The 14,313-nt window shown below is 35.6% G+C and overlaps 1 protein-coding gene across 1 annotated transcript in view; it reads left to right on the top strand.

The window, feature by feature from the left end:
* Window positions 1–14,313, top strand: part of LOC140151239 (sodium-dependent multivitamin transporter-like) — a 59,410-nt gene that overhangs the window by 37,475 nt on the left and 7,622 nt on the right. The window contains 5 exon segments of the mRNA XM_072173509.1: window positions 675–763; window positions 1,448–1,596; window positions 6,483–6,636; window positions 7,257–7,374; window positions 8,804–8,937. Of these exon segments, the coding sequence (XP_072029610.1) occupies window positions 675–763; window positions 1,448–1,596; window positions 6,483–6,636; window positions 7,257–7,374; window positions 8,804–8,937 (644 nt within the window).

Here is a 14,313-nt window from a genome sequence, read left to right on the forward strand (position 1 = left end):
AAATTTGAAAATAATGGTCTTTGCATTTTATGCATGAAAATATCATTTAGGGGCTACATAAATTGAAAATAGATAAATAAATGCAGTATAATTGTTTCCATAAGTGAAATACATGCACCTTATAGAGGAACAAAAACACTTGAAAATTATCTACCATTTTATACAGAAACAATAATGATTGTTAAAGTTAATTAAACATAATTAATATTAATAGATACATTTTAAAATATAATATCTGATATATAAAAGCCATGAATCACTAGTCATGCAAGAGCAGTCATGCATGTAATTGATTTATGCAAATTATGAACAATTACTTTTCATTACTGGTGGTGTATTGGTGGTTAAGCAGATGCACATCTGTGTGATGTAATTGTGGAAAGAAAGAATTCCCTTTAAAAGGAATGCCCACTTCTTAGTATATTAATTCTTGTTGCTAACACATGGTTGCTATAAAATTATATACTAATGTAACATCCAAATAGGAAGAAAGTTTGATTTCTTTAATTATTTGCACATTATACACAAAGTGATGTTGAAAAGTTTGATTATTCTTTTGGTAGACATAATCTTATACCCTCCCTCTTTGATATAAGTGGTTATCAGTTACATATGACTTGAAAATCACTCAATGTGAGTTGATCATAAGTTTAGTTTTGTATTTTTCGTTTCAGATTTTGATATATTTTGTAAATCGTGAGTTCAGTAAGATACCAGGAGTGCAGGGTCTTTTTGTAGCATGTCTGTATGCTGGATGTATGAGGTAAGTAAGAAGCTTATGGATATAATTATCATCGAACACAATTTGCCATATTGATATTGGCAGACCCATAGCCAGGATTTCTTTTGCAGGGTGAGGTGCAAAAAGTAAAAAAGTAAACTCTTTTCCTAATAAATTCACCTACATCAACAAGTTGATTTAACCACTCTAAAATTGATCTTTTTTGGGTAATTTTAACATTTTGGCATGAAAAAAGTGGTACTTTGGTTTTTTCTTCATATGTTGGATCTTCTAGGGTGCAATTTTACATTTTCCCCTTGAGAAATGGACCTTTTGTGAAATTGAGGGAGGTGCCTTGCTAATGGCCTGAATACTAGTTTAGTACCATCATCCATGCCTAGTTATAAGTTCTAATTCCACCCCCCCAATTGTTTGCCCAAACATCAATGAGTCAGCAGCAGATCACATAGCAACCTACAACAGGCAAGTGCATAGTAAAATGTAATATGGGGAAGGGCATTCCTCCATTTACTCAGTCAGAATAAAAATCACTGCAATTCCATATTTTTGGTAAATTTTCAGAAAAATGTCTGGTGAAATGGAGAAAAACTATTGTGGTAGCAACTATAGTTTGGCTCTACTATCATTTTCCATTAAAAAAAGAAAGGTGTGAAAAAGCTTATATTTATATTTGTGATAACAGAATCATGTATTTTTGCGTTCCAGTTCAGTGGCATCAGGCTTGAATTCACTAGCTGCTGTAGTTCTTTCTGATATAGTTCGTCCATGGAAAAATCGTAAACTCTCATCTAGCAAGCAACATCAGCTGTCTAGTGAGGAGGATCTGAAAGAAGTAATAATCAGCAAAACATTGAGTGAGTTAAATTGCTAAAATAAGCAGAATTCATTTGGGATACAACCATTGACAGTAAGGGCCAGTGGTAGAAATAATACTAACCCTTTGGGAATCACAGCAGACATGCTGTGAAGTATCGCTATAGCCCTTGGGAATCACAACAGACCCGCTGTGAAATAGGCTAGCCCTTAGACCAAAAGCCTGTGGAAATCACTGAGGGCCCACTGTACTGATACACTACTGCAGGGCCTTTGAAATAAGGTGAGCCCTTGGGCCAAAAGCCGGTCGATATTACTACGGGCCTGGTGATACATTATTCTACAGACCCGCAGAAACCTTGAAATTAGGTGGCCAGTGGAAATCCCTGTTAGCCCACTGGTAGCCCACAGGATCCTTGAAATAAGGTGAGCACTCGGGCCAAAGACCTGTAGAAATTACTGCATTCTGCTGATACACTACCCTACATGCTTAAATAAAGTGACTCCTTTCGCCAAAAGCCTATGTAAACATTCATTCATTCATCTTTATTTCATTCAAATATAAAATATAACAGCACAACAATTAAACACATACATTGAATGAGGAGGTTCTCGGAAGGCCGGATGGCCTGTATTAAGACCCCCTGTCCTAACAACAACAAAAAAGTTTCAAAATAACAACAACAACAAGATATACCGCAAAATGTCAAAACCCCCCCCCCCCCCCCATTTACCCTAACAAAAACCAAAAGAGCCTGTTTTGTGATCAAGAATATGCAAGAAATTTCCGAGATAAATTCAATACTACATTAACTATATTACAGATAATACGATACACAATTAAATTACTTTAAGCCGTACAAGGAAATTAGATAAAATACTAAATGTAATTAAGAATAATATTATCTTTCACTTTGGTTTTGAAATGCTTGATTGTCTTTATAGTCTTTATATGTTTCTCAAGTGAATTCCACTTAATTGGGCCCGCTGTTTTTAAGGTTTTATGAGCGAAATTCGTTTTAGATTTAGGAACCTGGTAATCTTCATTGTTTCTCGTGTGGTACTTGTGCAGAGTACTCTGCCTTACAAAATACTTTTGAAATGCTTCTGGAAGTTGATTGGTAAAATGTTTATACATAAAAGTACTTAATTCAAGATTATAGGTATCGTAGACATAAGTACTTTATAGTTCTGAAAGAGAGGAGCTGAATGACTTAGGTAATGACTATTCGATACAATTCGAAGTGCCCTCTTCTGCAGCTTGAAAAGTTTATCTAAGTATGTTTTACAAGTGCTGCCCCATGCTATAATACCGTAATTAACAAGGAAGTATCAGTGTACAATATAATGAATATAGAATATGCTCAGGTGCGAAATGTTTAATTTTGTTAATGATTCCTATACCCTTAGACATGTTTTTTGCAATGTTATCGATATGATTTTTCCATGTCAGGTTCTCGTCAATTGTAACTCCAAGAAATTTTGTATTTTTAACTCTTTCCAAATTCAGTATTATCCAATACAATGTTAACACTATCATTGCAAATACATGTTTTCTGACTTGTACCAAGTAGCATATAATTTGTCTTGCTTGCATTTACAGACAGCTTATTTGCTTTAAACCAATTATTGACCTCTTCTAGTTCCTTGTTAATGAGATCAAATTTAGATATAATATCTGGTTGTGAATAGGTAATAGTAGTGTCGTCTGCAAACAAAACAAATTCTAGAACAGAGGTAGTATTTATAATATCATTAACATACAGTATGAATAGTAATGGGCCTAAAATCGAATTCCCCTGAGGTACACCACATGAAATGCTCATATAGCTGGATTTACATGAATTGTAATATACATATTGTTTCCTATTGTACAAATAATCTGTAAACCAATTTAATACATTTCCCCTGAACCAGTAATACTCTAATTTGTATAACAAAATGCTGTGATCAATTGTGTCGAAGGCTTTAGACAAATCTAAAAATATTCCTGCTGTAGTTTCATTATTTTCAACTGAAGTACTGATTTTATCAACTAATTCCAAAATTGCCATATACGTAGAATGATTAGACCTAAAACCAAATTGTTTTTCATTTAAAATATTGTATTTATTAATGTAATTCATGCATCTGTTAAACACTAGTCTTTCAAGAATCTTTGAAAAACATGGAAGAACAGAGACAGGTCGATAGTTGGAAAACACGTCATGACTATCCTTCTTATAGATAGGGATTACTTTTGCAATCTTCAATTCATCAGGGACTTTTCCAGTAGTAATGGAAATATTAAAATTACAGTGAGAGGTATTGATATTTCATTTGCTATCCTTTTGACAACAAAATTGCCTATATCATCATGACCGGCACTTTTATTTTGGTTGAACTTATGTATAATCTTTACAATTTCCTCTTTTACAACTGGTTTCATATACATGCTACTATTTGATGGTGTTTTCAAGTAATCATAATAGTTCTCCCGCCCTCCATGTCGTGTTATGATGCTAATTTTGGCCCAATGCTTGTAAAAAGTCATTAAATTGCCGGAAATTATTTGAGGATCAGAGATCACATGACCTTGTGTACTTGTGAATTGAGTTTGAATGTTACTTTTCTTATTACGGCCAATGATATTATTGATTGTTTTCCAAGTTTTTTCGTAAATTATGCTTTACTGTTTCAAATTTCCTTTTGTAATACTCCCTTTTAGATTTTCGTATTAAACTGTTTAATTTGTTTCTGTATTTCTTGAATGTATTAAGCCTTTCATTACATGGCTTCTGTACATACCTCTTATACAACTTATTATTAGTATTTATGCTTTTGAGTAAGCCTCTGCTTATCCAGGGAAGCCTTGGTTCTCTTTTGTTATTGCACTTATATTTTTTCATAGGTATACATTCATCATATATTTTGGTGAAAACATTCACAAACTTATTGTAACAATCGTTAGCATCATTATTATCGCCATTTTAGATTCAACATAGTATTGTACATGTTATAGTAAAACATTTTAATAGGTTCAATATCACTTCACTGTATGATTTTTAATGACACAAGTGCAATAAGTGAACTCATATTAAATAAGTTTGTCCAGTCATTCGAGTTTATCAGTTTTTTCCCACTCAATTCTGTCATAATCATCATCTGTTATTCTTCTCTTTCTGTTGCTGGTGTCAATTAGATCGGCGCCTTTTCTCCACAGTTTATTTAGATCTTCATAGCTAGTTACTGTCACTTTCTTTGCCGGTGACTTCTCATCTACTTGCACGAGACAAGTTACCTTTCCCTCCCAAGCCCATACATTCTTTATCCAAGGGGCTTTTTGGGACAACTCCTTTGCTTTGCCCAGTAAGTGCTGTGTGAATGCTGTCAGGTGGTCTTGTATTCCCATTTTCTGTCCTTTCAGTTTTGTTCTCTCCCTCATTATTTTGCTGCGCGTGTTGTAGGTTGTTAATTTAACAATGATAACCACTGTGGGCCTGCTGATACACTACCCTACAGGCCCATCAGACCTGTAAAACTTTCATGCTTAAATCAGCACATTAATCTCTCTGCTACAGTTGACATTACCTGTTGTTGATTTGTAATTCTTAGAAAGTGTCACAAAATGTGGACCAGCGTGACATTACAATATTCTATCTCTTGTTAAGGGATCTGGAATGAAGCGTTTCGACAGTATTTTTTGTGGGACATGAGAGCACCTCAGGCGATCGAATTGCATTCTGAATACGAAGCATGTCTTTCTGATATCAAATAATTTTCATTTTTGAAATTCACGATATAATACAAATTTTATGACAAATTATTAAAATTTGATATTTTTCAAACTTTTGATATCTAACAGTCCTCGAAATAAATTTTATAAATCTAATGATATATTCTTAAAGTGTATGTAGCTGGGAGGAAAAGCCGACGATCAATCGAAAATTTTGAGCTTTTATATTGGCTTTTCATCCCACCTACATACACTTTAAGTATAAATCATCAGATTTATAAAGTTTACTTCAAGTACTGTTAAATATCAAAAATATCAATTTTAATGATTTGCCATAAAATGTGTATTACATTGCTAATTTCAAAAATCAAAATTGTTTGATATCAGAAGGACATTCTTCGTATTCAGAATGCAATTCGATATGTCTGATGTGCTCTAATGTCCCACAATAAATACTGTCCAAACGTTCATACCCCTTCCCTTAATGTGTCAATTTTAGAATTGAGTTTGGGCACTAGAGTTTCTAGCACTTGAACATATTTGGTTTATTGATAGGCTCAGTTCCCAATTAAATGCTAAAGGTTTTGGATCATACTGAATGATTTCAATCCCTTACATTGAGGATGAGTGATTCAAATCCTTAGGTAATTCCTTGTCAAATGTAGGATTTAATTTGATTAAAATTTGGTATTTGGTATGCATCTATCGTCTCATATAGCATGTGCAACATAATTAATTTTGGTGTAAAACAACTCTGCTTTTAAAATAATGATGTCGCATGTGTTATATGAGACGATAGATGCACGACAGTGCCTAAAGATAATACCTTCATTCTCTAAAATATACAATAAAGATTCACATTCAAGTACCATATATATTTGAAATCAGTGCCCCTTCATTTGAGGAACCTCCTCTCGTTTTTTTTTTTTTTTGCATTAAATCTGGAAAACAAACTACATCACAGAAAACAAACTATAGCACAGAAATTCATTTTTTAATTTATGGATAATTGAGTTGCAAAAACAGTTTTCCTACATGCTTTGCATGGATTATGTCTAGTTTGATTTGCATAACTGGGTAAATAATAAGTGTAAACAAGTAGAAGTAAACAACATCAAAAGAGTAAAATGTCCGACACATTTCTATTAATTTGCTGCATATGAAACAGTAAAAATCTGATATCAGTGAATTTTTCTCTTTCATTCTTTTCAGCTGTAACCTTTGGAGTCATTTCAGTATTCCTTGGCATGCTGGCTCCCAAACTAGGTAGTCTTGTTCGCATGACACATACAGTGTTTGGTGCAACTGGAGGACCTATACTTGGTCTTTTCTCGCTTGGAATCTTATGTAAAAGGTCAACATCGAGGTATGTGTGTATTTAGGGTGACCCAAGAGTTTCTATGTTAAAACTTTTTTGCACCGAAATAGATTTTCCATTACTTTTTTTGTTTTGACTTGGGGCGGGGACAGGGGAAAATGGTAGATAATACATTATTGGGGGTCATGGACCGTTTATTGCAATAGTGTGTGGCATTTTCTGTATAGAACATTATGCAGAGTGGATATGTGCCTGCATTCCACCTCAAGGTTTTACAAGGCCAAAAATGCGGGCAAAATTTGATATGTTCTCATTAACTCATGCCACTTTAATTGATTAGAAAAAAAGAGGTTTGCAGTATCATTTATGGAAAAATAATTTGTTGCAGCCCGCTATGTTGAAGATTCAATATGTCGAAATAAGGTTTGTTATGTTGAATATCCAACAAGGTTTGCTATGTCAAATCTAATCCTAATCCTACCCTAACCCTTAGCATAATGCTCTTAGCCCTTAGCCCTAACCCTCACTAACCTTATTTCACAGCATCCTCCTAACATCCCACCCACCCTGCCTGATATATTTTTAAAAAAATGAAGTAAATTTTGAAGAATATTCAATATGTACTTCTTCTGACTCATTCATGATAAATATTCTTTTGCATATTTCAGGGGTGCTGTTGTAGGTCTTGTTGTTGGGTTTATTATGGCAGTTTGGATTTCAGTAGGAGCGATGATCTATAAAGATGATAATGGCGAGATTCCAGATGATGTATTTTGGCTCTACAGGGTAAGACATTGTCGATCTATCTGTATATGTGACGCGAGCAAGGGAAATGAGTCAGATGTCGCTAATATTGATTTTGAGATAATGGCAAAGAAAGTGTTAAAATTCTTTTGTTTTCTATTGTTTTCAGCGATTGATAAATTGATATAACTTCGCAAAGAAAAATCGTATCAACATGGGGTTTTTAGTTTCTGAAAGCTCTATATGTCCTCATTTTCAACTCATTCCCCTTGATCATGTTACATATTTTGTTCATTCATTCATTTACTTGTCCTTTTGTTTGTTTATTTGTTCATTCAATCATTCATTTATCATTCATTTATCATTCATTCATTCATTCATTCATTCATACACTCATTCTTTTATCATTCATTCTTTTTTTGTCAAATTTGTTTCTTTAATAATTAATATCTCAGATTAAGAATTAACAATCAAGTTTTTTGCATTCACTCACACGCGCATCGTTTGGATCAATCATTCGACCAACCAATCAATCATCAATAATTCAACAACTCCTCCTTTACCTTTGTACAGGAGCCAAGCATTGTTGTCCACACTTTTCCACTAGCGTATACGCGAACGCAAGGTGTGCACGTAAAAATTCGTCATGGCTGGAACTTTGCGTAAACATTTTCTTAATATGTTATTAAAGTAACAGCTAAACATTACCGCTGTATTCTTGATTCTTGGTATTCTGATATCAACAGAGAAATCATTGATCTTCTTGTAAGGTTGAGTTGCAATGACAAATGGATATTCCGAATGAAAGAATCATGTGAATTAGACGATCTTTAGCTTGTTTTCATTGTTGAAAGGGATGTCGAGAAGTAAACCACGCAGATGACGCGGACGCATCGTTGTTAATCAGTGATGAACAACGGAGAAACATGATTAAATCCATAAATCAATGGCCTGTTCACTCTCACTAAGTGTCAAGGTTAAGTTTTCCATGCACAGCGCTATGTGAAGTGCTATTTAGTACGTTCTTAATAGCACTACGTTGTCACACTGCACAGAAAACAACATCGATATTGTTGTCATGTGTTGTGCACTTGCTTTTCATTGCCATGTTGATGAGTGTGAGTTTCACAGACTACTACATTCGCAACCAGTCTCAGCATCACCCGATAATGAGGGCCGATTGTTCCGTGAAATGCGACAGGTGATATGCTTGTACAACATATTTTTACGGTCTTTCGCGTAAACATGAAGAAACACAAAACTCTATCACGTACATGTGAAGGCACGCAACGCTGGCGTGATTTTTAGACTCGGCACGATGGAACAATTGGCCCTCATGAATATGCAAGAATTCACCGCATACAAAACACGGGGGCTCTAACTGGTTGCGAATGGTCTGTAGTAGTTTGTGGTGAGTTTCCTCTCATCAACACTACATGTAACATGTTTTTCTTATTTGATTTCTTACCAGATATCTTTCTTTTGGTATTGTGCCATCTCTGCTGGGTTAACTATGTTGATTGGATCCCTTGTGAGTGAAATAGACAGGAGAGTCTATCACTTGACTTGCCATGTTGATCCATCCTTGTTGGCCCCATTTCTCAGGTAAGAGATTTATCACTAACTCGCATATGTGACCTGCTCCCACAACATGAGCATGAATTGGTAACTATGAGACCTCATGGCTGCTGAGTGGGTGTTTTTTATTTGACGCGGACTTAGTACATACAATAAGTCAGTAGTACCATTTGCCTTTGTGATTGGGACATTCGCAAGCCAGTTGTATGGCCTTTTGCATGTGAATGAAGCACAATGGGACATTAAAAAAGACCTACTACTGGTTTATACAGGTGCGTGTTATACAGAGAACATCAACTCAGAAGCTATGACTAGTATGAGGTCTCAAAACTACCAACCTGTAACTTTCTGCTAATTTTTGTGGGAGCATGTCACATATATGGAATATTTATGTTTATATACCTCATCTAAAGATTCCCGCCATCTGATTGGTTAAAAGAGCGGGCCTATTTTTGACTATGCCCGCAAAAGTAACTATTCCCCGGGCATAGTTTTGCGTGTGCGTTGTTCCCAGCGTAAAATGATATTACGCACACGTTAATATTTGCGCGCATTATAATTACGCGGAAATCGCAGATTGTAATCTGTGCCGTTCGCATTGAAACTATTAATTTCTCTTTCCAAAATCGATGCTTTTAACCAAACAGATGACAAGAATCTTTAGATTTGGTATATAAAACAAATATTGACTGCTTTTTTATTAGGGCATGGTTAAAATTATAGGCCGCTGTGATCTCAAAACCATGACCATGCCCTCGGCCACGCCTCGGGCATAGTCATGGTTTTGAGATCACCTTGGGCCTATAATTTTAACCATGCCCCTCATAGCAGTCAATATTTGTATAATATAAATTTGTATACTAGCCATATGGACTATGGTACTTTAAGATCCACAATCTTGGTTTGGAATCACTTGGATTTATTTAGCACTATTTTGCTGATGACACTGGTAAATGCTTGCTGCAAGTTTGCTAGCTTATTAATTAACCAAACAATCCACTAGCCATTAAATAAGCACCCATTCCTTACTAACCCTTCGTTATTATGAAAATTGTCTGTTGGCGTAGAAGTAGTCATGTAAGAGGATTAATTACCATAGCAATAGGTGAAAACAATTTATGAATGTATTTTCCTTCACTAGACATATACTGTACATAACTTTGCATTGCACAATTGATTATCAAAGAATAGGCATATAGACCTGGGTTGTAATTCTATGGACATTGCACATTATGCAGACTCCATGTACTTTTCACTAGCACCTGTACGATTAGTGTCTTTGAAAAAAGCGGTATTGTATTCAATCTATGATTGCGACATACACTGACAAGCATGACAGGTGATAAGTGCAACCTACTTATAGTGCAGGGCAATACATTCAAAAATTGTTTTCACCCATCGCTATGGTAATTAATCCTGTTACATCACTACTTCTATGTCGAATATTAGTGTGGCCTATGTAATAGTTCTGCACACACAGTATTGAGAACCAGATATTAAGCAAATTTGTAATGTCTGCATGGTTCATGTTTGTAGGGAGCTACACACCTTGCATATTTATTTGTTCTATCAATGGTGCCAAACACACAGCATTGCATGTCCATGAGTTTGTGTGAAAGATACTATGATTAAGCTGTGAAAAATAGGTAGAGACAGGTGCAAATTTTAGGCTGCAATTTTGTTTCACATACTTCATGGAACAATTGAATCTCATTAGGCACCAGAACCAAATTTCTCTGATCTTTGAATCGACCATCGATGCTGCTTCAATGCTTGTTATTGACGAACTAACAACTAATTAATCAGAATTAATGGTAACTTTATATTGGTCAATATCAATACAGGCAAAGATTGATATATATGTTATCACAATTCATAAAAATTAATTAATTGATATCATGAATAATAAGGATCGATGAAGCATCGATCGAAAGATCAAACTGAATTGTTTCTATTGCCTTATAGAAATGACTTTGCTTGGTATCTGGTTTTCATTTAAGACATACATGATTCTACCACAAATATATACATGGCTATGTTGCAGATGTCAAAACTCTCAAATCTGATGTATGTGGTGTAATTGTTGACCTTTTTGTTGGAAAATAAACTTTCTGAGCCTTTGTAGTGTAGATGGCTAGATGCATGGCTTTAAGCAGTACTAATTGCAAACCATGGTGAATTGATGCTACATTAATACTATTTGACTGTCTGTGCAGTGCATTGTACCAACATTTTCAAGGGCCATGGAGCCCTTTGGTCTGAAATTCAAATAGCCTTTGGCAATGTTTTGGGCCTGAATTCTAACTTTAAAATTTCACCATAATGCAAGATACACTTTTGGATTTAAGGGATTTTATAGATGGATATTAAGAAGATTTCAATCCCGGTGGGTTCAGTTTGTATTTAAAGGGCTCATATGGAGCAAATAAGTTTATATTATTTTTGTTGAAAATATTAAAGTTCAAATATCAAGGATAATAGTCCTTTTTGAATTTTTGAAAAAGCTCATCGGGAAGGAGCAAAAATGTGAAAATCAAAACTAGCTTTTGGGGTCTTTGGAATCAGCGCGCAGTTCATTTGTGGAAAACTTGTTCTGTTTACATGTCAGTGCAATGACCCGATGACGTCACAATGGGTAGTCCCTATCGCGACACGCCGCGGTGGTGCACTCACTTACACACGAATGTTTCGGGGAATGTTCCTGCTTTGAACCCAAATATCTCTTAAAACATGTCACAAAATCACAGAATCACATACCATTGTAAATACAGATATTATACATGATTACAATTCTTGAATTGAAAGTCTATATGCCTATCGCTGCGTTTTTAAAGAAATACGGGAGTTGAAGGCCCGGTTGAAGGTGAAGGTCATGAACAAATTATAATTTTTGTCCATTTCAATCAATGGTCATTGCCAAGGGGAAATTCGCAATTCTTAACATTTAACAGTAAGCCTATATCTTTGCATTTTAAGATAACATCATCATGTTGTCTGGTATGGTATCATTTCCAAAATTCTAATTCTGAGATATTGAACAAAATAAACCACAACTTGAGCGGTGCATATCCAGTTTTTCGCTTCAGCTTTTCGCCAAGGCTGATTAATCTCTCGTGCCTACTAGGCATTTATGCATCATGTCCATGATCCAACGCAGTCTTCGCCAAGTTTTGGAAGTATTTTTAATATTATATTTAAAAAAATATTTTTGTAGTAATTATCACAACAAAGCATGACTTACTTCAAAACAAATGTGAGCGTGAGACGGAGGCGCCCAGGCTTAGGCCTAGCCGCCTAGATCAATCCGGCCAGCGACGGGAATTCAACCATCCACATGATCGCGTATTATTTTTCTCGTGAGCACAGGCTAATTACATGGTTTTTAATGGAAGAATGGAAGATTTATAGGCAATATCAAACTTTTTACGAAACAAGCATAGCTGCATTTAAACAACAGGATTATAGGCCAAGTTTAATATCATTTTACCGAATGTCAAACATGTCAAAAGCAACAACCTTCTTGGCTTATTCTTGCTCGAGTCATGGGAAGCACACGCATGAACTTATGCGCTATGCATGCATTGTTGCTTTACCCGTGGTAGCCGCGGCAATGTGACCTCGGCACATGTCCCGGCACTGGCTCGGCGAAGGGTTAATTTGAGGTCTATTTGATAGCAAATACATGTAGGCCAATCATACATAGTTCAATAACATTCAATACCAAACTGACTCTCAAAATCTTTGGAAATTGGTTGTGGTTTTTCGAATTGTAAAATATGAGGGTTGAAAATCCTTGAAAATCCTGTTGAAAAATGGTCGGGGAAATTATTATTGCATACGAACTTACTGCGCACTGCATGGACGGACGTCCAATCGCCATTCTAATTTCCATTCTGTTCTGAGTGCTCGCCTATTTGGTGTATTATTTGTATACATGTACAAGGCTGTCTTTTTTATTGTAGCAATCCTCAACGTCACAATTTATTGGCATAATGCTTTAAAAAGCCCCTAAAAACACACGGCAGGAAAAATGATTTTTGCACCTCGGGTTTCTGTGTTGAAGCAAATTTCACCCCAAACCCATTTCGCCTACACGCAATCGTGCCTACACGCCACGTCGCCTATACGCCATTTCAGTGTTTGGGGTGTTAATTGGCTACATGGAACCAATGTTAAACATGTTACATGGAACCAATATTTTTGGCAACCTTACACCTACAATAATAAAAGTAGAATTAGGTCCATTCTTCTTTTATATTCCCCTATAAAATGCTTCCCAGAAGAGGTCAAAGGTCAGAATGGGACTAAAACTCAAAAATGGTCCTAACTCTCATAGCTAGAATTAAGTCAATTATTGAGTTCTTCTCTGGTTCTTAGTTCTTGGGTTAAAACGTCAAATAGGTCACATAATAAATCATACACAAGGTCAAGTTTTTTAAATTGGTCCGATTTCACTAGTCTCAAATTCTAAGGCCTACCCCTAACATAAGAAATTACATTCAATTCACAATTGTTGCAATTTGAAATATATGTCCCCTTCATAGTTAATGCAAAGTACAATAAATTTTTAACAAATAACCCATTTCATCTGCATTTCAACTGCTACGGGGAGGGGGAGGGCATTCGCCCCAAAATATTTTGCCCCCATCCAGTTTGCCCCCCCTTTAAAGGCAAAGGTAAATTGCGTATTTATGATAAAGGCCTTGGAACTTTTTTTCTTTTTCTTTTATTTTTGCAAAAAAATAGGAAAAAAAGTCTACGGTCAGGCCTTTTTTTAGGGTCGGTCAGGTTACGCCAATTAAACAATATTATTTTTTAGGCAGCTGGGGGTTTGTCATTTTCTTGGCAGGGGGGGGTCATGAATATGTAGGTGACCGGAGTAATTTTTACGACCCCCCCTATCTTGGGTTGAAAATTTTTACGATCCCCCTTACGCAGACTCAAGACAAATTATTCATTGCTGGAAAAAAGGCAAGGAGCACACCAAAACTATCGAGCTAAGTAAGTCACGGTGCGGAGCACGTTCAAATTGATCGTGTGTGAAGAAGGTGTGCGGAGCACACACAAATTTTGCATTATATAACGAAAGATTGTGCATATTTTGATTGTTAAATTATTAAAAAATGCACGCGCAGCAGGCGAAAATTTTGAGTCACCATCACCAGCCCTTAATAATTCTATAACCCCCTATTTTGGGTGTAAAAAATTTTAATCCCCTATTAGGTCTAAAATTCTATGACCCCCCTATAATAAATGACCCCCTTCGAAGAAAATGACAGCTCCTTATTATAAAATCCCCGATGGCATGTAGGCAAAATAGCGTGGAGGCGGCATGGCATGGTGGCGAAACCGATTGTGGGCGAAGTGTTCTGTATTCCTGAACACGAGACAACTTCCGTAAAA

Source organism: Amphiura filiformis, chromosome 4 (genome assembly GCF_039555335.1).
Source record: "Amphiura filiformis chromosome 4, Afil_fr2py, whole genome shotgun sequence".
In the NCBI taxonomy this organism is placed as follows: domain Eukaryota; kingdom Metazoa; phylum Echinodermata; class Ophiuroidea; order Amphilepidida; family Amphiuridae; genus Amphiura; species Amphiura filiformis.